Raw genomic sequence first — 25,787 nt, forward strand, 5'->3', positions numbered from 1 at the left:
TTCTTTTGTATTTTATCAAAGTTTTCTAGTTGTTCTTGGAAAAAGACTGTGCTATCCTAACAAGAAATGAACATTTTCATTTCCGTGTTCCGCCATTGTTGAATTTCCTCTAGTGGGGCCTTGGAGGTTAATACTAGCAGGGCCAAAAAAAAAGAAAAAAATTGAAAAAGAATTTAGAACAATAGTATTTCAGATTTGATTTATCATGAAAAAGAAACAAAATGAATAATACATTGGGAAATTATTTGATTTACTGAAGGTTACACAGCCCAAGTGTAGCTGCCATGCAACTGTCCCCTTAAACCTGGGGTACTGACCAGATAAGATGCTTCTGTGTTCAGACCGTAGAGAATCTTCAGTAAACTCAACATAGAACCCTAGGATTTAAGCTCTTGCTTCTGATTAACAATATGAAGTTGAGTGCTTAGAATCTTGAATCTAGATTTGTTTAAACTAATTATTTAATTGTAATGGTCAGCTTTTGCCTTCTATGTTAGTTTTACTTATTAATTAACATTTGTTCATATTTCACTATGAGCTACCCTTGTATCCCATCTGTAATGTACACGAGATGGTTTATTTTTTCTTTTAATAACAGGTTTAATTTCCAGTAATTACTGTGAAGCAGTTTCATCTTCTTTAGGATTTGGACAAAATATTGTATAAAATTTATAATGTTAACCTTTTGTTGTAACAATACTTTGTAAATTTGTTCAAAGCAAATTATGTTTTCTCTAGTGTCAAGCATTGTATTTTAAAGAAAATATTTGGATAGAGGTTAATTTTTGACCTAGATATTAGGACAAATATATCCTAAATATTGACATTAATATATCAAAAACCAATCTATTATTTAAGATTACTGAGAAAGTAATAAACACTGACACCTTGATTATGTGTGATGATCTATATATGTGTTGGTTAAAAATTGTACGTTTTCACTCTTGATTTGACAAAAGCAACAAAATATCTTTTCTCTCAATTTAGGAAAAAATTATTCCATATTTATTACGATTGCGACAAATTAAGGATGAAACTCTTCAGGCTGCAGTTAGAGAAATTTTGGCTTTAATTGGCTATGTGGATCCAGTGAAAGGAAGAGGAATCCGAATTCTCACAATTGATGGTGGAGGAACAAGGTAAGGCTAGAGAAATGATTTTTTGAAACTATAGATCCAGGGCCGGCCCCGTGGCTTAGCGGTTAAGTGCTCGCGCTCCGCTACTGGCAGCCTGGGTTCGGATCCCGGGCGTGCACCGACACCCCGCTTCCCCGGCCATGCTGAGGCCGCATGCCACATACAGCAACTAGAAGGATGTGCAACTATGACATAGAACTATCTACTGGGGCTTTGCGGAGAAAAAGGAGGAGGATTGGCGATGAATGTTAGCTCAGAGCCGGTCTTCCTCAGCAAAAAAAAGAGGAGGATTAGCACGGATGTTAGCTCAGGGCTGATCTTCCTCACAAAAAAAAAAAAAAACAAAAAACTATAGATCCAATTCAGCCTTAGGAATTTTTTTAACTGATTTGGTATAATTATATTATTTTAAAATCAAAATTTTTAGATAAAACATGAAATAGTTTTTCTTAATTTACTACTTTATCAATCTAAAAGCTTCTTTAATGTATACTTAAATTTCCTTTTATTTTAATTTGTCTGAATATTTATATTTTAGTTTGGTCTTTTCAGACATTTTTGGTAGTTTAGGACAGTTCATCATGATCTTAAAATCTTGGCAATGTTTTATAATGTTAGCTTTTTTAAATTATATTTATCTTACCCATATGTATCAGTCAACTAGTCACTTAATAAAGTATAAAAGGAGTCCATATCAGTAACTTCCTGACTGCCTACATCTTGCAAATGCCAATTCTGGTGTGACACATGAAATATTTTATGCATTCTTAGTTCAGAATGTGATAATTTCACCATCAAGCTCCATTCTTACTACTGGCAATCCATCCATGCTTCTTATCCTGTCTTTGTCTAGTTCCTTACTACTTGTTGGTTAGATTCTTCGGCTTGGTTTTACGAACCTTTGTCTCCATATTTTCTAGCTTGGGTTTCAGTTCTCTGCCATCTTTACTGTTATGTCTTAGATTCATAGTACATGCCCTGCCTGTTGTTCTTAGCTTTAATTTACCTCTCTGATTTCACTCCCTGGTATACCTGCCTTACCAACCACTCTTCTGTATGTTGAAGTACTACCCCTATTTTTTTGTTAAATTCTACAGTCTGGTATGTCAGGCAAATCTTGTAAATGTTGACACCAATGTAAAGGAAGGAGTGAGTGATGAGAGAAGGAGGCTATTTAATAATCTAGGCAGAGGACAATAAATATTAACCTCAGATGGTGGCAGTGGGAAGCAGGAGGAAGGAAAAATATGCAAGAAAATTTTGAAAAAAAAAGGACTGGATATAGTAGAAATAGGTTGAGATCACTCTTAAGTGTAAACTCTGTGACTGGGACAGAATTGCAGGGATAGGGGAGGGGGTGGTTGGTATTGAGGAAAGACAGTTCTGTTTTGGACATGTTGAGTATAAGGTTTCATATATCCATATAGAAGTGCTCAGTTGACAAAAGAAGATGGAATTAATTGAGGAAAGAAAAGTCTTAGAAGATCTTTTGGATGTTTCTTAGGGAAGTGAAATAATCCAAGAAGGTGAACATCATTCTTGTGATAAAGTGGTAATGAATTGGAGAGAATCATTCTAGTTTATAGAATTTGTTCCAAGTGATGTGAGGCAGGTCAAGTGGCAATTAAATGAGGAAGAAATTTCACTGAGGAGCAGGAAGAAGCCAGTCCTCTCTGACGTTAAGTTCAGGGGAGTTGAGAGGGATGGTGTTATTCATTGAGTCAACTAACAAGTATTGATTGAATGCCTTCTGTGTTCTAAACACTGATTTAGATCTTGGGGTCACTCAGTAAGCAAAACAGACAAAATCCAAGTCTTCATGGTGCTTGCATTCTAGAAGAGGAAAGAGACAACAAATAGAAAAACAAAAATATATTAATGAGTAGTAATGGGTGCTATGAAGAAAAATAAAGCAAAATAAGAAGATGGAGAGTAACAGTGCTATTTTAAAGAGTGATCGTGACTATGACTTCTTTTTGATGAAGTAGCATTTGAGTAGAACTCTGAAAGAAGAACGTTAAAGGACATTCAGATATCTGTTTGGAGTGAGGGAGATATGATGAAAAGAGGTTTGTGACCATAGTTATTTGATTTTATAGAATAAGAGTTTGATTAGTCACACAGGGAGGAAAGTGGAGTGAAGATATTTGGTGGAATCTAGAAGTAGGTTAGGATGCAGGTAGGTTTAGATCTGTGATTCTCTACTGGAGGCAGTTTTGCCCCCAGAGGACATTTGTTAGTGTCTGGAGACATTTTTGGTTCTCACAACTGAGGGTCTGCCACTTGCATCCAGTGAGAAGAGGACAATTGCTGCTAAATATTCTACGAGGCATGGGATAGCCACCTACAACAAAGAATTATCTGGCCCACAATGTCAGTGGTGCTCCTGTTGAGAAACCTTGGTTTGGGGGAATATGAGAAAGCAGCTAGAATGGAAAATTTGTGTTGAAAGGAGTGAGATATGAGGGCTTGAAAGAAAAAGAACCCATAGCTTTTATTTCGTCTGTGTGAGAGAGCCTAGTACAGTGTCAGGCATATAGAATCAACCTGGCAAGTATATTTATTTTTAAATTTATCCTGAATTAATTTATAAATATAGCATTTTTAAATAGTTTTTCCTGATTACTTAAGTAAAACTTGGGAGGGAAAAAAAAAGAAAAATATAAAGAAAAACATAAAAATTATAGCTCACAACTCCAAGATTATTTTTAATATTTTGATTTCTTTCTTCAAATCTTTTTTCTGTGTGAATATATGTGCATGTTGTATTTCACTTTTATAAGGTAATAGAGGTTACATTATTAAATATATTTTATCCAGCGTTATCTTTAATTCTGCATGTCTTGCCTTGAATTCATAATGTATCTCTCTTTTTACCTTTCTTCACATCCACATTACTTCTTGCAATTAAAAAAAAATCAGCATCTTTAGTTTTCTACTTTAATCTTATGGTATTTTCTAGTGACTTCCTGTTAGCAGTATCATAGCACAATTTACACTCAAAATTTTGTTTTGTGGTGCCTGACTGCCATTGTGTTCCAGGACTTCTCTGCCTCAGACCTTGTATTGGGATTAGAACATTTCATTCTTTCTGTATATTCTCCCAATATTAAGAATTGTCCATGTGTTAACATGTACACTGAATTGGCCTACACCTCCTAGACTATTTCATCTTTCACATTCATTATGAAGCCATTTGCTGCTTTGGCAAGGATCCAGAAATGAACAGTCAGCAGCATAAATTAGTATGTCCTTAATGCTGAGCATTGTACTAAGGTTGTTGAGTTTTAAAAGGTGAATAAATAAAAGAAAGCTTAAAAATATGTCTAGTGAAATATATAAAACAAAATGTATAGAAGCTTAGGTGACCAACTACATTGATAAGAGAAGAAACCAATATATGGCATCCCAGAACTGGTGAGTGGAGGTTTTAAGTATTTCCACAGTTGAGGTGTTTAAAAAAAAATCTTATGTTGGCGTATCTTTGTAGTCTTATTTAAAGACATACTAGTATAAATTCAAAACTGTGCTACTATAACACAGGTTTATACCATTATTTAGATGTTGGATTTTTGGAAGTGATCCTAAAAACTTAGGCAGTTTTTACTCATGCTAATTTATATTATTAGTTTTCATGTTAGCATATAAGCTAGAAGAGTAACTTGTAGGATTGTTTTATTTAATAACTTAACTTTCCTTGAAACAGGAATTCTCATTTTGCCTTCTGTCTTTTCTACAGGGGTGTGGTTGCTCTTCAGACACTACGAAAACTAGTTGAACTCACTCAGAAGCCAGTCCATCAGCTCTTTGATTACATTTGTGGTGTAAGCACAGGTAATTATTATTACATGTAAGTGGTGCATCCCAGCAGTGCATTAAGAAAAAGAACAGTAAGCACTTATGTTTAAGATCATGGTCATTCTCTGAAATGATGAATATTAGTTTCATGTTTTGATAGTGAATAATCATTTGGTTTGCTTAATGAATTTTAAAAATGTTTATTGGAAATAAGCTAACATTCAGGAATAGTTTTTAATGTGCTTTTCTAATATGTTTTAAATAAGCCACAGTGACAAGTGCAAATTATGAATTATTACTTTGTGGTGTAGTCACCTTAAAGACAGTGATGAAATGAAAGGAAGGTAGGTACTCAAATTGTGCTTGAACCAACAGACTATTAAAGATGGATAAGGTTTTACTTTTTTGTGAGAGGTGTCCCTTTGTGAGGAAATTGCTTCTTACATCATTTTTTGTCTGGTTGTTTGAAGCCAGGATTTAAATTGATAAATGTGAGAATCTATGTTTTTAAAGGCTACTTTTTAATATTGCTAGTTGATATACATTTAAAATTGTAGTTTCATGTTTAATAGAAGTTGGCGACTTAGAATATAATCGTTACTGAATAATTTCTTAGTTTTCGTTGTCACCATCAGATGAATTTTTGTTTTGTTTTCTGTTTGTTTTGTTTTTCTGTTTCCTCACGTCAACTCCTTTACCCATCTGTCCCCCCCCCGCGCCCAGCTTCAGCAGTGTGTACATTAATCCTCTCAGAATACCCATAGCTATTGCTTACCTCCCAGGGAAAACTGGAGGAACAACCATTAACATGGCACATCCTTGCTGTATGTTTTACTGTTTGACCTGATAATTTCTCACTTTATGTTAGTTTATCTTCATAGACTTACATTTTTATTTCTTTTTCTCATTCTTTTGAATTATAATGGTAGTTCTAAAGACCACTAGCAACAAAATCAAATGATTTATCTACATTATCTGTGTCAAGTATGACACATATTCCCATAGGGCATGTTAATTGATGCTCAGTTGTGAAAACTAAATGAGAGCAGTTGCAGGGATGATTCAAAAGCATAAGGAATCCATGATTCCTGTGATGTTCCACTGAAAACTAATTCCTCAAAATGTTGGCAAATTTGGAAAATGTTAGATTAGGTTTCTTTACAGAGGGACTTCTGATATCTTTTAGTGTGTTAAAATGCATCGTGACTCTCAGTATAGGAAAATAATATGTATATCTCCAATTGATTTAACTATGGAAACTTTTCTTAAAGAGACATCTCCCAGGGCTAGTGTTCTTTGGTACTTTTTTTGGAGTTATTACTCTGACCATTTCAGTTAGATTTTGGAGTGGTCCTAGCCATTAAACATTTAAACATGTCTGTAAGCTAACTTCTTGCTTTGGCATCACTGTTAGTAGGTGGGTGCTCAATAAAGAGAATTTTAAATCACAAACATTCATCCAGGAAGTAGAATATTAGTTTATGAACTATGTACATTTCTGTGTTTATCACAATATATCTTTTCCATTGTGTCTTCTAGCTTATGTTAACCTTAACTTATAATACAGTCCTTATAATTTTCCTTTTTTTTTCCATTTTGTGTTTTATAATGTAGAAATTTTGTACTTATAATTTTTATGAAATTAATAAATGTATATTTAGTTTAAGGGTAATGTCTTTACCAGTTCCATAAAATTCGGTTTTTTAATATCTGCTCATCTTTATAGTAGCTCTGCTTAAAAGGAAAGGAACTTAATTTTTGGCAAGTTATTTCTTATGTTAATTAGAAATTTTCTGCAAATTGGAAAATAATAATTTCTATTATATAGTTATGCCATACAATCTATTTTAAGACATAAGCAGTCTTATCTTTTACTAGAATAAGACCAAGTATAATAAAATACATAGAATATTTAAAATACATTATGGTAGTGATTTCCTGTTTTTCCTTTGTTCTTAATCTCAAAGTAAACAGTGATGCGGGCCGGCCCCGTGGCTTAGCGGTTAAGTGCGCGCGCTCCGCTACTGGCGGCCTGGGTTCGGATCCTGGGCGCACACTGACGCACCACTTCTCTGGCCATGCTGAGGCCGAGTCCCACATACAGCAACTAGAAGGATGTGCAACTATGACATACAACTATCTACTGGGGCTTTGGGGAAAAAAAAAAAAAGGAGGAGGATTGGCAATAGATGTTAGCTCAGAGCCGGTTTTCCTCAGCAAAAAGAGGAGGATTAGCATAGGTGTTAGCTCAGGGCTGATCTTCCTCACAAAAAAAAAAAAAAAAACAATGTAAACAGTGATGCTATACAGGTCTTTGCCCAGACCCAGCCTCTCCCTAACCCCAGAGCTTTTGCCTCTCCTTTTTCTCCTTGGTTCAGGGTAGGCCAGTTAGGTACACTAGGTGGCAGTGTGTCCTACCAATTGCAGCTAGGATATGCAATCAGGTATTTAAAAAGACATCCCAGAGACGTACTTTCTTTAATTACATTGGTTCCCAGGACTAACCTGAAGGAGTAGTTATTTTAATGAATTGGTAAGATGTCAAATATACTGTATTGTGACTAAAACTAAGGAATTTACTAAGGTTATAAAGAACGTTATCTACCACAATGTCTTAATTATATACTATTTAATGTAAAACAACCCATTTTTATATTTTTTTAAATTAGCATCATTGTCATTAGCATTTTTAAAAATTAGCATTTTTAAATTAGTCATCATTGGTTAGCATTTCTTTAATCCTTACTGAGGCCTGGTAAAACCATTTACATGTGTTATCCCAGTATGAGAACCTTATAAATATTTGTTGTTATTATCCTTATATTATAGATGAAGAAATTGGGGCTCTGAGAGAGGTTGAGTAGTTTGTCCCAGGTAACACAGAAAGTTATCAAAGCTACAAATTTTTTTTTTTTCCTTTGTGGGAAAGATCAGCCCTGAGCTAACATCCATGCCAATCCTCCTCTTTTTGCTGAGAAAGACTGGCCCTGGGCTAACATCTGTGCCTATTTTCCTCCACTTTGTATGGGACGCCGCCACAGCATGGCCTGACAAGCGGTGCATCGGTGAGCGCCCGGGATCCGAACCCAGGCTGCCAGCAGCAGAGCGTGCGCGCTTAACCGCTATGCCACGGGGCCGGCCCCCAAAGCTACAATTTTAAGCAGGTCTGTGACTCAGGAGATCTTATAAGTACTGTAATGTCAATGCTGATAAAAACTAAAGATTCTTTCTTTCAGGTGCTATATTAGCATTCATGTTGGGATTGTTTCATATGCCCCTGGATGAGTGTGAAGAACTTTATCGAAAATTAGGATCAGATGTGTTTTCACAAAATGTCATTGTTGGAACAGTCAAAATGAGTTGGAGCCATGCATTTTATGACAGTCAAACATGGGAAAATATTCTTAAGTAAGTTACAATTATTCTTTTTAAAAATGTTTTGGTTATATAGGCAATATGTGTGTATTATAATTTGAAAAATGCGGAAAAATATAAAGAAGAATATTAAATTATTGATCCCACTAATTAGAGATAACCACTGTTAATATTTTGGTGAATCATATTCTAGTCACTATTTTCTTGGATTTATGTATGTGAGATTTGCATGTGAAAGTTGCAATTGCCTTTTTAAAAATTGAGACCATATTGTATATAGACCCTGTTTGCATCCTGTTGTTTTTACTTAACATATTAGTCTTTCTTATGTCATTAACAGATATTCTTCTAAAACATTTAATAACTTTTAAACATTTCTTTTCCAAAATACCATAAAGCCATTACACTCACTTTCCAAAAATATAAGCGTAAAGTAGTCAAGTATTAAAATCACCCACAATCTTATTATTCCAAGCCGTACATCTTGCAATATATTTCCTTCTAGTTTTTTCTAGATTATATCCATTTTATATAGTGCAAATTATATTGTAGTTGTAATTTTATTTCCTTTCCCTTTTTTTCAACTTTATTAAAATCTCTTGACAAATTTTTAAAGACTACACAACATTCCACAGTGTGATGGTACCATATTTTCTTAACCATTTACGTTTAGGACATTTATGTTGTTCCTAAGTTTTTGTGATTATGAACAGTGCTGTAGTAGGAAAATTTACATTTCTGCCCACATTTTAGAATATATCAGTAGGTCAGTTTATAAGAAGCATAATTTTGGGGTCATTGTTGATGTCTTTTAAAAATAATCTTTATATAGGCAATAGAGAATAAATAACGAAAACAATGAAAATAACTTATAATCCCACTAAGAACAAAAGCACTATTAACATGGTGATTTACTTTTTTCTAGAATTTCTTACAGATAAATAAGTATATGGGGGGCAGGGGGTTGTGAATGTGAGTCTGTATTTGTTTCCTTAACAAAATTGGAATGATAAGGCACATGTAATTTTGTATCCTGCATTTTCACTTTTATCATTTTATCATTAGTGACTTCCTCTGCCATTAAATATTTTTTGAGACATATTTTAATGGTTGTTCGCTATCTCATTTTATGGGTGTACTATTTTTTTGTTTAACAAATTCCTTATTGGTAAAGGAGGATACTTCAGATATTTTTACAGTTCAAAATGAAGTGTAGATGGACATCCTACACTTCTACTTAAATCTCTGATTATATCGTTAAGGTGAATTTCTATAGTGAAATTTTGGGTCAGAGAGTATACATGTGTTAAGAATCCTGAGAGAGATATTTGTGTATATATGTAGATCTGAATTGTTCTTCAAAATAGTTGTCTCAACTTGCTCACCCACCGGCATCAAATTGTAGTTCCAGTTCTTGAAATATATATGAACAACAGACATTTTAATTTTTAAAACTGTGTCAGTTTGAGATTTTTTTAAATGGTGTTTCTGGTTTGCATCACGTTGATTATTGATGAGTTTGAACATTTTTATATTTTTTTATCATATTTCTTTTTTGTGTGAAATTCAAGGGCATAATATTTGCTCATTTTCCTGTTAGAGTATTCTTTACTATATTGTAAATATATTAACCATTTATTATATGTTGAAAACATGCTTTTTAATTAACAATATTTTTTTTAATGTAAAGGAGTTTAAAATTCACTTAGTCAAATCTTTTCCTTTAATTTTTAACTTTACTTTGATGTTTAGAAAGTCTTTTCTACCTTGAAATCAGGTAGAACTTTATTTTATTTTCTACTTCTGAGGTTTAATTAAGTTTATTTTTAATTCTTAAGTCATCTGAAATTTATTTTGATGTATATTGTAAGGGGGTCAGACTTTAATTTTTTTCTCAAATATTATTCAAATATCCCTGTACCTTTTACCAAGTACTTTTTCCTTTTTTTAGTGATTTGAAATACCACCTTTATCATATTTTAATTGTTATCTACATTAGAGTCTCTGTCTAATTTTTTGTTTTTCTCTATTGATTTTTTAAATTTTTGTCCAAATTCTTTGTTTAGTTATTGAACCTTTCATAATGTTTTTATATTGCTGTAGCAAGTCTTTTCACCTTATTCTGTTTGCCATTTTCTTTTTAATCTCTAAAGTCAATCTTAGGTTACTTTTATCACATAAAAAAAATCCCACTGATGTTTTCATTGAACATGAAAGGTTCCTTACAGGAAAGGTAGCAGTTATTTTGTGGAATATTGACATTTTTCCAATTGAGTAATCTTCCCATCCATTGCTGTTGTATTTTGCTTATTTTTGGGTCTTCTTTTGTGTCTATTAGAAAAAAAGAATTCATATCAATTCTCATGAAATCATAAAATCATAATACTGGTAAGATTTTTTAATGAAGATTTGAAAATTTACGGTAAAACTAGTCTCTCTGCTATGAAATGTTTTTTTCCTTTTGTACTCATTGGAGTATCTTCATGTATTTGCATGTTGCTATTTTACTGATGCTCCTTCAAAGGCTTCTTTATTTTTAATCAGAGCGTTGATTAAACTAAATGTGGTTTTTTTTCCTTCTTTCCCTACATTTCCGCTCAGCTTTTGCTGTAAAACAAACCACTCCAAACTTAGTGGTTTAAAATAATGATGGTTTAGTCTTATGATTCTGTAGTTTGGGTGTTTTTTCTGTTCTTGTCTAAACTCACTCACATGGCTGCTGACAGCTGGCAGCTCAGCTGAGATGGCTGGAACAGCTGGTCTCTCTCTCCACATGATCACTCTCATCCTGGACTGCATCCCATCATGGTGGTCTCAGAGTTCTAAGAGGGCAAGCTCCAGTGCATAAGTACTTATCAAGCCTCAGTTTAATGGCATGTTTGCTGACGTCCCGTTGACTGAAGCCACTCAAACCCAGGGTCCATGTGGGAAGGAACTATATGCAAGGACATGGATCTTAGGAAGGATGATTTGTTATGAGGCATCATTGTTATAGTCTACCCCACTACTCTCTGGCCTTTTTTGTTGTGTTTCTTTCTTTCATTATTTATTGAGAGCATTTTTATGTTTTTTCCTGTGATAAAGATTTTTTCCTATGATAATGATTTTATGGTAGGGACACTATTTTTAATTGTAGCGTCAGTAGAATCTAGGAATCTTGAGAATTTTTTCATATTTTGACATCTCTTTGCAATAAGCAGTTAATGTTCCTGACTTTCTCTTTTTTAATTTATATTTATAACTTTAATTCAGTAAAGCATTTTAGCTCTGTTTATAAAATCACAGTTTAAACAAAAAATAAATGTGAACTTTGCTTAAAGTGTGAAAGCAGCATACTCTCAGGATTTCTGTCCCAATTTTACAGGAAGATTTCTGTGAAAAGATAAGTGAAAGACCCTTAGAAGAATAAAATTGCGTTGATCTGCATGCAAAAGAAACATATAGATCAGGTTGAGAAAGATTGATTTTGTCCATGTTAGAAAGTATCTTACATTGATATTTATAAAAGATTGTAAAGGGTAGATCACTGCTTAATTTGTAAATACTACCCTTATGTGAAATTCACTAACATTTCTGATTGAGAAATGTGAATATTGTTTGAAAAATGTCATTAGAAAAATGTTTTTTCTTATTGAGGCAGGTTGATAAAAAGAACATAGTCTTTATATTCAGTACAGGGGAAAAATACATAATTTTTAAGTATGGAAAAATCTGCACTGAAATAAAACTCCTGCTGCCCAAGGACGATTTCTATGATGTTGCAGTAATTCAGATGCCAACTCAGATGATTTAAAAAGCGTTTTTGGAGGATGATATTGCTCTGTATTGCTAAAAGAAATTTAAAGAGTAAATGTCCTGATCTAGTTTTAAGATGACTCTATAACTAGTCTAACCCATACTTTTGCAGTCTTATCTCAACACATCTCCTTTATCCTGTCAGGAAGTCCCTGAAAACAACCGATTTATTCTGCCTCTGTGCCTGTACCCTGTAAATGTGTGGGCTTTGAATATGATGTCTTGCCATCTTGTTCTGTCCTTCTCAAGCTATACCTCCATGCATCTTTCCCCGATACTGCAGCCTGTGTTGATTGCCCCCCCAAAACTCTAGATACTTGCAGTTTGAATCAAATTAATAAATAACTACATTTTGTTTCATGTGCATTTATTGGATTACAGTCATGCACCACCTAATGACATTTTGATCAGCGATGGACCGTGTACATACGATGGTGGTCCTATAAGATTAGTGCCATATAGCCTAGGTATGTAGTAGGCTATACCATCTAGGTTTGTGTAAGTACACACGATGACGAAATTGCCTGATGACGCATTCCTCAGAACGTATCCCCGTCCTTAAGCAATGCGTGACTGTTTAAGCCTCCTAGAGGAGATTCTTATACTTTTTTTTGTCCCTCATACCACTTTGACAAAGCCATGGGCAAACAGTAATTGTGTAGTGTGTTCCCTGATGTTAGGAGATAAAATCATTTTGATGTAATTTAATTCTTCTCCTTTAATGAAGGGATAGAATGGGATCTTCACTAATGATCGAAACAGCAAGAAACCCCTCATGTCCTAAGGTAAGTTTAGAGTCTCTTAAATATAAAGCACCTAGTTGGAATTGAAGGTCAGGTGAGAGCAGTTATTCTGAAGGCCCTTTATTGAGGGAAAAATTTCTTAGGAACCTCCTTTAATAGATTATGTTGATTCCTTATATATTGTGTCATTCTATGAAGATATATGATGTGATCATTAGACCTTTTCTGTATTCCGTAAAAGTTTAAGAACATGAAAGACTAGGACTAAAGATAAGGAGGAATTATTTTATCATAAGGGTTAATAAAATCTAATGATTTAAGGAAAATTGTGGTATTTCCTCCCCTAGATTTTTTTAAAGGAAATTTTATGTGCCTTTTGGATACATAGTAATGTACAAATGAAATCCCAATTTTAAAAATGTTTATGTCACTAGGTTATGTCTCAATGTGGCTTCTCTTTTCATTTATTTTGTTTGAAACCCAGTGGTCTGAGTATTGCTTGAGTTCTGTGTTCTTTAATATAACTGGTTATTTGATAAAGGAATAGGATTTATGTACTTAGGAGTCCCATGCAGCTTATATTTATTCTTTGATAACAAGTTGTAACCCTGAAAAATCAAATACAGCTTCTTCTATTGCTCTTTCATTCTTGCTTATTCATATTTTCATTTATTCTTTAGATATTAATTATGCACCCAGGGCCGGCCCCGTGGCTTAGTGGTTAAGTTTGCGCGCTCCGCTGCTGGCGGCCCGGGTTCAGATCCCGGGCACGCACCGACGCACCGCTTCTCCAGCCATGCTGAGGCTGCGTCCCACATGCAGCAACTAGAAGGATGTGCAGCTATGACATACAACTATCTACTGGGGCTTTGGGGGGAAAAAATAAATAAATAAAATCTTAAAAAATAATAATAATAATAATTATGCACCCAACATGCCATCACTGTGCTAGGCACTTTGGGTACATAGTGGGTAAATGCAGACAAGGAGCTTATAGTCCAGTAGGACAAAGCAAGCATTAATCAAATAACCACACAAATTTGGAAACATAGCACTTATTTCTTTGGAGCACAAAAACAATTCTCTGGAAGTATACATTTACTGGGACATGAGGGAAGGCTACTCTAAGGAAATGAGATTTGAGATCTCAATGTGAAGGCCAATGCGTAGGAGCATTCCTGGCAAAAAGGGAGTGACCTGTGCAGGAGGAGTCCTGGTGAAATGCAGAACCTGAAAGAGTTCCTGAAGACTAGAGCCTAAGGGTCCAAGGACAGTGCGTGAAACAAGGCTGGAGGGGTAGGTGAATCAGACCCTGCGGGGCCTTAGAGGCCGTGATAATGAGATGCTCTTCTGGACAAGACTCTAGGGTGCGCTCTACACCTATTGTTTGTTCCCCTGTGTCTTCAGGGCTTCTTATTTGTTTGTTTCTTTTTAAATCGTGGGAGTTGCCAACTTTAAATAAAAGAATAAAGTGGGTGTGGGGAACTTTAGCCACCTCAAAAAGTAATTCACTCATGATAAATAGGAGAAACCATCCATACATTTCTTAATTCAGCCTCTCTGTATACCAATTAACAGAAAGACCCTCTAGATTTTAGTGTATGGCCAACACTTACCAGCAGTGGCTTAGAGACACACTTGGATCTCTCACAGGAACTTGAGATATGACCTTTGGTTTATAAAATAGCAAAGCGAAAAGGCCCCTGGAGGGCTTGGTGCAGGACCCTAACAACTTTGGCTTCATCAATACCTTTCAGCTTCTTAAGTTTACATTTCAGATCATTAACAAATACAGCACATTTTACATAAATTCAACTGACATGAATAATATCTGAGACCCAGAGTGATCAACATTAGTTTTTTAGTAAAACATTTTACCCAGCTGCCATGTATTTAACTATGATCAGAAAGCCTTGAGAGTTTTTGTAGTGTTAGAATTTCAGTGACTAAAGTCATAATGCTTTCAAAGAGCACAGAAAAAAAGACTACTTTGTGAATGATAGTATGAAAATAGTGTATTCATTTTTAAGTAGTTTTTATTCATTGCTACTACTGCTGTGTCAATTATTATATAAAGGTCTGCAAATTTATGCCTTCTTGAATGTTCTTTTAAATAGCTTATCAAATCATGTCGTCAAAAATATCTTTTATTATTGCTCTCTTATAATACGTTTCTCAAAATTATCTCAGTCCTTGTACCTATTTTCCCATAAAGAAACACCTATTTTAAAAGATCTGGTTCCCTTTGCTTAACATTATAGTTATGTTATATATTTATCTTGGTGGGTAGCGTTGTAGATTGTTCATTCATACTACTATATATTTAATTTTTACAAATCCCAAATATTGCTGCTTATGATGGGTATTGTTCACTTTTTAATTCACTAGGTAGCTGCAGTAAGTACCATAGTAAACAGAGGGATAACGCCAAAAGCTTTTGTGTTCAGGAACTATGGTCATTTTCCTGGGATCAACTCGCACTATTTGGGAGGCTGTCAGTATAAAATGTGGCAAGCCATTAGAGCCTCATCTGCTGCTCCAGGCTACTTTGCAGAGTATGCATTGGGAAATGATCTTCATCAAGTAAGTTGACTGTACTTTAAATTTAATGTGATTAAAAAGAATCAGCACTTATTAAATGTCACTGAACTTATAGAGGGACCAACCAAGGAGACTTTCTTCTTCATGTGTCCATGTGACAAAAGATGTACAGTACAAGATATTTTTATTTGTTGTTTGTTTTTTTTAAAATTAGCAAGCTTTCTGGCTTGAGAGGATATTTTAGGAAAGATTCTTTTTGTATTTTATATAGTGATTCATAGCCACTTATGATAACTTGATTGATGGACAAATGAAGTTGTGGTATATATGATTGGCTTTCCAAATGTGATGAAAATTAAAAATGAAGCACAGTCACTGAAAATGCAGAACCGAATCTGTTTGACAGTTTTGGTGGACATATTTTGAAAGGGAGGATATAATAAAATAATAATAGTAAGCACTCCTTAAGTTAGCTATGTGCCAGACACTTACATAGTCCTTTGCATCCATTATCTCATTTAATCTTTGCTGCTTATGAGGTAGTTATTTCCATTTTACAAATGAGAAATTACAGTCTTAAGAAAGGTTGAGTAACTGGACTAGGGTCACAACTGTTAAGTAACAGAGTTAGGATGCTATCTATAATATACTATTTTTAAATTTATAGCTAAATGATCTATAAAGTTGAATATTATTTCTGGTAATTTATTCTTTTATATAGACTCATTTATTTATTGTAAATTTTTTCTCTGTCTAGTTTTTCCCACTGTTTATGGAATCTTAACTCATGACTTATATTAAATGATTAAAAAAAGTCAATAAAGGGCCGGCCCCGTGGCTTGGCGGTTAAGTGCGCGCGCTGTGCTGCCGGCGGCCCGGGTTCGGATCCCGGGTGCGCACCGACGCACTGCTCCTCTGGCCATGCTGAGGCCGCGTCCCACATACGGCAACTAGAAGGATGTGCAGCTATGACAGACAACTATCTGCTGGGGCTTTGGGGGAAAAATAAATAAATAAAATCTTTAAAAAAAAAAAGTCAATAAAGCTTTTAAGCTGATACTTCCAAAATATATATTTTTTATATATGCATAATTTTTTATATGATATTCCACTTAAAATCCATTTCCTTTGATGGAGTCAATCACCTTAACTTTCCTCTCTAGTCACTGAAGTATGTGTGCTTTCTTTATTTATTTGGTATTCAGATATATGTTGAGAAGAAAATGATCTTGATAAGGATTTTCAGATGTCGTTCAAAAGCTCATACATAGCTCTTCTATATAAACTACATAACAGCTATATAATTTTAATTTATAATTTAATTTTTAATTTAATTTTAATAATGTGTCAATGTTATAACTAAAACATTTTTATCAATTTTATTTTCTCCTGTATTTTTGTATAGTAGCTTAGATATATTTTTAAATGTTATGATCAGCTATCTCATATTCTTTGTCTTTCTAGAAGTAATGTCATAATCTTTGTAGTTAAGAGATTAAAATAGGATTTCTTTCGTCTTTGGAGTCAATTCAGACTATTTCTTACTTTGTCAAGTCAGTCATTGTTGAATTATGTAAGGCACTTCCCCTTCTCGCCTTTCGCTTCTTTCTTCCACCCCCTCAGGACAGAAAGTGCTAGCTGTAGAGTGTCTTTCCAACGTGGATTTCAGGACTTATTGGTCAAAATAAAATTTTTATTTTAATATGTAGCTTGCTGTTTTTAACTGTTTCTCCATATTCTTATATTCTCACCGTGTCATAAATGGATAAATAACTTAGACAATGTATTCAACATATAATAGTTAAGGTTTATAACTTACAACTTGAAGGTGGTTGTCGTGCTTCAAAATTGCAGTTATGCCAAATATTAGTGAAAGTCTTAAATGAGAAGTTACTGCATTTCAGGACGATATGTTCCCAGACTTCTTCAAAACTTAAAAAGAAGTTATCTCATTTGCTCTTTATTTTTTATCTAAGAGGAAGTAGTTCTAAAGTTTACTTCTGTCCTGTAGAATGCATATAACAACCAAAGTAATTCAGTACTTCTTTTTCCATATCAGGTAGACTAGTCTTTTCATGCTTAGCCATTTTTATATTGATGACGATAGTCTTTGAACTTAGGTTGAGCTACAGATTAAAATAACTTCTTATATAAATTTTATGTAAAGCATATAACCACATGTGCAGAGAATATACTTTCATGTAAATCACTGACTTGACTCCAGAAAGATCGGCACATCAAATTTAATAAGAATATTCAAGTGAATCTTGAGTCTAAGCAAATCCTATTTAAGTAAATATTTTCCTTATTGCATGTTCTCTTCCAATATGGAAGAAATAGGATATTTTTCTCCTCAAGAGACACCATGAAAGATTGATAAGAATGTTCTAAGGTGTGAATGATCTTGATTGCTTAAACAAAGAAAACATTCAAGCACAGTTCTTTTCCAACCCTTCAGAAGTTGCCAAGAAGTTTAAAACTAAAATATGGTACTTACTTATTACAATCCTCTTATCCTAAGTTTTTTGAATAATTATATTCAGTTATTGCCAGTCTCACTTTTAAAATCCCTTTTAACTGTCACATTTGACATATGTTTTAATGTAAGTTACTTCATATCCTTTTTGGAATCAGGTAGAGTGTAAATTATAGATTAATTTACTTGAGCAGTTATTGAACGTAATGCTGTAATTAAGAGGTATGAGTAGGTAGATGGGTAGATTTCATTTGCCTTTGACTATAAAGAGAAGAATATTATTACAGTATTTACAAGGTATATTACATGTCCTAGAAAATTATAAAGTGGGAAGAATTCTTTTTGAGTAGGTTCCAATATATTACTTCTCTCCCCTGACCCAAGTAGCATCATATTTATTTTGAAATAGTACTTTTTACACAAAATTATCCCTTCTCTCTCTCTCTTTTTAACAGCTTCATTGAGCTGTAATTGATATACAAAAAAATGCACATATTTGATGTATATAATTTGATAAGTTTTTGATATATGCATATCCATTCTCTCTTATCTTTTTCCATCTTCACCTACAAATTAAATCATTCATTCCCTGTCTTTGGAGAAAGCTTGATAAATTAGTTTGCACTAAAGGTTTTGATGATAGATTCTAATATATTATTTCTCTTAGGCCTTATTTGCATTTTAAAAGGTTATGTTCAGAACTCAGAATACATTAACCTAACAGGAATTGTGATATTTCATATAAATATTCCAGGTAAAGAGTGTTTTTAGCAGAAAGGGCCTGCCTAACACCTGCCAGATTATGCCTGTGCCAGGCCACAACTAGTAATTTTCATTATAACTAGGCAAAAATATAGTGTTTACTCAGTGCCAGGCACTGTGTTAGCTGTGAAGAATGTAAAGGTTTTTAATAATTGCTAGCATATTGTTTGTGTTTCCTGGATTCTACCTGCAAATAGCTCAAACTAGAAGAATTTAACACAGTTATAGAATGAGATGATAAATTCAATAATAAAAATATATACAGGGTTAAGAAGTAGTATAGAAGATGTGATTTATTCTGTCAGGGTTGGCTTTACAAAGAAGTTTCCATCTGAGTTGATGTATGAAGAGTGAATAGTTGATTAGGATGGAAACGGGATGGGGAGGGGAGAAGGGGGAGTGATTGCTTAGTGGTAACAGTTTCTGTTTGGGGTAATAAAAACGTTTTGGAAATAGATAGTGGTGATGGTTGTAAAACATTCTGAATGTAATTTATACCACTGAATTGTAACCTTAAAAATGGTTAAAAGGACCAATTTTGTGTTATATATATTTTACCGTAATAAACAAACAATTTTTTTTTTTTTTTGGCCTGGAAAGATTTGCCCTGAGCTAACATCTGTTGCCCATCTTCCTCTCTTTTTTTTTTCCTCCCCAAAGCCCCAGTACATAGTTGTATATTCTAGTTGTAAGTCCTTCTAGGTCTTCTATGTGAGCTACCACCACAGCATGGCTACTGACAGACAAGTGGTGTGGTTCCACGCCTGGGAACCAAACCCGGGCCGCCAAAACAGAGTGCACCAAACTTTACCCACTAGGCCATCAGGGCTGGCTCAAAACAAATTTTTTTTAAAACCCTAAAAATATAAGAAGCTGAGGTAGGATGACTAGGAGATATTCACGTTGTTCAGTGGTTATTTTCTGGTAGATATCCTGATTTATGAGTTGAAATGATTAAATATACGTTAAAAGCAATAAAAAGCATCTAAATTTTAGGCTATTAAGTACATGCATGATGTACTGCACTTAAAACACAATCTCGTGTGTTTTAAGAGATAAGTAGCAAATTATTCAATCAATTCATTTTTCAAATCTGTTTACCTCAGCACCTAGCAGTGTGCCTGTCAAATACCAAGTACACAATAAATAAATAGCTGTGAATATGAATACTTAAATGAACGGAAACGCTGCAGGAAAGACCATAGACGTCACGTTAGCCTAACGCCTTAACTGACGGAAGAGGCATCTAGCAAGAGTAGGCTGACTGTAAACAGAGCTTACAGGATGGTATGCCTCACCCCCGGGTAGAGTGAGTACCAAAAATCTTAACTTCTGCGCTTTTTGATGGAAAGCAGGTAAAGTTTAAGGAACAGGAATTTACTTTGAAGCATGGCTATTGAAACCGTTGGATACCTGGCAACTTTTTGATTTGGGATTGATTTTACTATTACCAATTCTTGCTAAACTTTGCTTGCCCCTTGTTTTCTCCACTTTTTGTCTTTTCTGATCCTTCTTTATTGGCTTTTATAATAGTGAAGAAGTGTTTCGTCTAAAATACCCAGATTATTAGAAGCTACACAGAGTATAACTACAGAATTTAAGATAAAAAGTTTAATATAAGTGATAACTTCTTGCTGAATTAGAAAAGAAATATGTTTCCTCTATTATGAGATGGGTATTATTCTAATGTCCTATTAGTTGAAAACAAAGGAAAAAGTTGAAAGGATTAAATTAAAATTTGTACTTGATAAAGCCTTTAGGGAATAACTTAATTATTAGTACCTACGTTTAAGGCATCCAAGTGGATTTTTACAAAGTTAAACAATACAAATACCTAGCCAGTTTATGACTTGCAACAGATATGTAAAGACTGGTAAATTTAAAAATAGTTCCTTCCACCTGGTGAATGGATAAACAAATTATGATACATCTGAATAATGAAATACTAATCAGCAATAAAAAGGAATAAATTACTGACATGTGCAATGGCATGGGTGGATCTCAGAAGCATTATTCTGGGTGAAAGAAACCAGACTCAAAAGGCTATGTAGTAGATGATTCCATTGATTTTGGTAACAAGATCTAATGTGTGACCTTGGAGAAGTAGATGGAAGGAGAGTTTTTGAAGATATGAGGATTGAAGAACTGAGGATCCAGGGTGTTGTAAAGATGTGAAGCCACATGGGGTAATATAAAGAATTTCTCCTTGTTTCTGCACGGGATAGGAAGAAGTCCATGAGCCAGGTGTGACTAATTTGAATGAGGAGGAGTGGCTGGAGGTTGATAGATGACGACAGTGATGAGGAAATGGCAGAGCTGAATAGCAGAGCCTTTAAACAAAGCATTTCCCAAGTAGATTGGGACTAATAAGGGTCTAGAAGGAACACTAAAGAACAAATAAGATACCCTCCCTCCTCCTAACCACTAAGGTGTATGCGATATTGTATGCGATATGAAAGCATCAGCAACTACCTGGGAAATGATATCAGGGAAGAGCCACATTTCTGCTAAGTCAAAGAAGAGAGCACTTACAGAAGAAGGTAAGGTTACGTTGGGAGTTTTAACTGTGGAACAATTCCATAGAGCACAGTGCAAGGGTTTAGGATGTGGGAGAGGAGTGGAGGACTGTGTCAGTGGCAAGGAGCTCAGAGAACTGCATGCCATTACAGGAAGGAAGGCACAGTGGAGTTTAGAATGACATGTGAATTTAGCCCCTACTGGTTCTTTGAGGAAAGTGGACCTCATTGCTCTAAAAACTTGTCCTACCCTCCATGGTGATCGGTTCCAGCAGATATAGTCTCAGTTCATCTGCTTTCAAACTCAGTACACACAAGGATAGCAGTCCCCAAAACTGTGGTCACTACATACGTTTTGACCTGGCAAAGAGTAGGTGGACATTTAAGTTTTTAATGAATGAACTGAAGCAATCTTGTTATCTGAGAAGGCTTACTTCTCACAATCTTAACTTGCACTTTGATATGTTTTATTTAGGATTCTGATCTTTTGTGTATATCCTCTGCCATGCTACTTTGAGTTTAGGAATGATTTAACTACATGACTATAGTGTTTAACTCTGTTACTGAGATGTATACTGAAAATTAAGTCTGTTGAATCCATAATAAAGATAAGTATAATGCTAGCATATGTGCTGCTGTTTCCTCATTCTGCTCCTGATAAATATTCCCTCTTCCTGAGCCTAGACAAGGGAGAGAGGCTTCCCTGTTCTTAGGACACGTCCTGCCAGTCAGGTGGCAAATGAGGTGAACTCAACCCTCCCTCCTCCACCTTTTTTTTTTTCTATTTTTCTATCTCAGACCTGGGGCCATTCACAGACCAGCTTTCTGCAATCTTTAGGTTTCAGAGACAATCTGAACACATCTCAGAGAACAGAGACAACTTAAGCACATCTCAGCCACAAAGGGATGTTTGTGAAAAGAGCCAAAGACCTGAAATATGATGAGTCTATGAATAAATGTGCCCCTGTTGACAAGAGATGTCTTTTAAAAGGACAGCCTTTTCTCATGAAAGTCACAAATGTGGAAACATAAGGCACATTCTTTTGAAGAGATGTAGTTAGAGAGTGGTAGAGATTGGCCACTCAGGGGAAGGGAGAGATTGAATTGGAAGTGGCTGCAAATAACCCACCCTAAAATGGAGAATAGAGCGAGCAATGAAAACATGTGACAAAATAGCTTTTCTGAGAGTCCACACAGCCCTGTGTATCCCCGTTGTCTCAAAGGTATCATAGAGCTATACATTGGGGATGAATGACATATGCCATGATAAAGGACCCTTAGCCTCAGACTGGCTATTCCATAACTAAAGAGCCAATTAGCTTTCTCTAGGAAATGTAATTAGCATTTTGGAACATTTCTGTATTTCTGCCTTCTAGTGTAATCTCATTGATCCAACCAGAGTATTATTTGAGATACATGTTTTTGAGGAAGTTGTTTTGGTAGTGCTTAAAATAAAGAGTTATCGTTATCTATGACTTGTGAAATAAATGCTACCCCTCCCCCTAAAATAACTGAGCATAAATTCACAAGAAGGTGAGGGGTGTTTCTCCTTCATGTTCCACGAGAAATTTTAGTAACAATAGTATACTTCATTAGTAGGACAAAATCCTGCAAATGTTTTTAATGGGGCCTTCAAGCCAGGGAACACTACTGTTGACAGTGGTGGAGGTGTGGGCTAGATGATTTTCCACAAGGAAAGGAAACCACTTGGGAGAAGTCTCTTTGATTCCTTAATTCACAAATTAGCTTTGTAAAAACTCATATTATTACCTCACTAGAGGTTGGGTGGCTACATGTGCTTCTTTCTACCTTTGTCTGAAATTATTGTAAGACTGGTTATATACTTTGTTCTACTACATTTTTACAGTACTTTTATCAGCGTATTTTACCCTTTTTTTTGAATTCTTCAAAATAATATTGATAAATGCTTAGAAATATAAAATTTGCCTACTTTGTTTAGGATATATCTGCATTATAATGAATGTGATACTTCAAAATTGTTAATGAAGTTTCAGCTTAAATTTGTTTAATGAATTTGGTTATAATTTGACTTGTGAAAGAAGGACTAGTCCCATTTGCCTGCTAGAACCACAGTTCTTTCGTCATTTTGTATCGAATCTATACTAACCACTAAACAAGGATAGTATATATTTAAAAAATAATTTAGTTCATTTCAATAGTTTTGAGCAAAATATGCAAAGCAATCCAAGAAGTTCAAAGAACTTTCATAATAGGAAAGGAAAGCTTAATAAGGCCACTGAGGCCAGTGAATTTCCACATGACTTTTTTTGCAGCTGTAGTATATAAAGTAAATTCACTTTAAAGAACCTCTTGTTTTTAAATAATTTGTTCAATTTATTACATAGTTCAGCTTTCCCTGTGAGTAAATTTCAAATTGTTTAAAGTATAATTTTTGTTTTCAAATTTGTAAAATGGAATTTCACTTTTAAGAGTTCTGTGCTATATTTTCTTGACTTATATTTTGCAGGATGGAGGTTTGCTTCTGAATAACCCTTCAGCATTAGCAATGCACGAGTGTAAATGTATTTGGCCAGACGTCCCATTAGAGTGCATTGTATCCCTGGGCACTGGGCGTTACGAGAGTGATGTGAGAAACACCATGACGTACACAAGCTTGAAAACCAAACTGTCTAACGTTATCAACAGTGCTACCGATACAGAAGGTTAGTCTGTTTATTTGCTACTTTAACTTCTAGAATTCTGTTTTTGGTGGAAAAGGCTGATGCTAAATCAAAAGAGTACGTTACATCTGTATTGGAGGCTTAGGAAGCACATGAGAGCCAGTCTTTTGTTGTTTCCATTTCTCCTCACCCATTTCTTCTGAGTGACCCTGGAATAGACTCTCTTCTCCATCTGGGAGCTAGTGCTACCTTTGCCTACTTACAGTTGGAGCAGTATCTAGAGCAGGGTTAGCACAAAGACTTGGTTGGAGACTCTTAAGCCAGTTAAGAAACAGGGACAAGAAAAGGAGTCAGATTGGTTCAGATACACACCTGATAACAGTGAGAGAATGAGAGTACTTATGGTATTAGATTATTTAGGAATGTGGAGGCAAACTGGAATTAGAATAAGTCTTCACTTTCACTCTCGCTGCCCCTGTAATCTAGTCTTCATGTTAAGGCCGAAGTGATCCTTTTAAAACGTAAAGTTAAATCGTCTTTACCCTGCTCAAAACCCTCTAGGCTTCCTATCACACTTAGTACAAAATCCAAAAGCCTTGTTCACTGAAATTTCCCAGGCCCTCTGAGACCTAGCCTTTGAATACATCTCTTCCCCGCCTCTTTAAAATGTGCCCCTTCTGTAAAGTGTGTCCCGCTACACTTCAGTTCTTGCTGTTCATCAAACTTGCTGAGAAGTCTCCTGCCTCAGGCCCCTGCAGTTGCTGTATTCTCTCTCTGTAAGGCTGTCCCCCAGATATATGCTTGATTTTCATACAGATCTCTGCTCGGATATCACTTCCTCAGAGAAACCTTTCCTGGCTGCTTTCCAGCCCCCTCACTGTCTCACTCTAACTCCTTATTGTGCTTTTTTTTTTTTTTTTCTCATAGAGTATTTATCTCATTATGGATATATATTACATACTTGGCTTGTTCTATTGCTTATTATCTATCTCTCTATGCCACAAGAACATAAGGCAGGGACTTACCCAGTTGACTATGTTGACTTCAATGCCTGGCACTTAGTTAGGCAGTCAGTGAGTATTTGTTGAATTTCTAGTTTTGGCCTTGGGGTTTAGATCTCCTTATTTTACTATTTTATTTTTAAGTCCTATATGAAACCTTTATTAAATTTTTAAAAAGAATTTTTACCACTTAGCTCCTTGCTTGTGAATCTCGTTCTTTCCATATCATCATGTTATTGGCTGAGTCATTAGCTACGTGAGGATCTTAAACTTTCCACTAAGGACTTTTATCTATTAAATGATATCCCAAGAAAAGCTGATATAATGGATTTTTCACTATCTGAAATTTTGTTGTCAAATCAATGAAATATTCTTACCATAAGCAATCTGCTGAGAAAAAGATAGTGTTAATCAGCCAGTCTGATAATACTTATATGTATACTTTGTGCAAACTACGTGATGGGTTCATTTGAAATTTTCAAGAAATATGAAATGTTGTCTCCGTGTACTTAACACTCTAGTTAATGAAGAGTTAGAGTGAAACATATGTAACTGCTGATAGTAGATGGTTATAGACCTATACAAACAGCAATTTCACTTGGTTCAATCAATATATTATCAATTGCTGAATAAATAATAGTTGTAGATGGTTAAGACTGTGAATTAAGAGGAAGAATGACAAAACTAAATTAGATTGTTGTAGACAGTTTACAAGAAGTAAATTAGACTTGATACAGGTCTTAAAGCATACATAGGGTTTGGACATTTTAAAAGAGAGTTAAGACATCCACTTCTGGCTGTGATAGAATAATAGGAGCCATATATTTCCTTTCACCTTAAACCATTAGAAAACCGGACAAAAGACATTAGTTGACACGTGGTGTAGGTAGTGATCCCTGAGAGAAGGAAAATAAATGAAGTAATCACTGTGATTGCCCAGCCTACTACCTGAAAAGAGTTTCTAGGCCATAGCACAGGGGGGAACCCTAAAAAGCAGGACAG

General features: G+C 34.8%; 1 protein-coding gene across 1 annotated transcript in view; it reads left to right on the top strand.

The window, feature by feature from the left end:
- Positions 1-25,787, top strand: part of PNPLA8 (patatin like phospholipase domain containing 8) — a 45,408-nt gene that overhangs the window by 14,737 nt on the left and 4,884 nt on the right. The window contains exons 4-9 of the mRNA XM_058523103.1: positions 988-1,139; positions 4,876-4,970; positions 8,171-8,342; positions 12,832-12,889; positions 15,236-15,430; positions 23,631-23,826. Coding sequence (XP_058379086.1) covers positions 988-1,139; positions 4,876-4,970; positions 8,171-8,342; positions 12,832-12,889; positions 15,236-15,430; positions 23,631-23,826 — 868 coding nt within the window. The remainder of the gene's footprint in view (positions 1-987; positions 1,140-4,875; positions 4,971-8,170; positions 8,343-12,831; positions 12,890-15,235; positions 15,431-23,630; positions 23,827-25,787) is intronic.

Source organism: Diceros bicornis, chromosome 3 (genome assembly GCF_020826845.1).
Source record: "Diceros bicornis minor isolate mBicDic1 chromosome 3, mDicBic1.mat.cur, whole genome shotgun sequence".
NCBI classification, from domain to species: domain Eukaryota; kingdom Metazoa; phylum Chordata; class Mammalia; order Perissodactyla; family Rhinocerotidae; genus Diceros; species Diceros bicornis.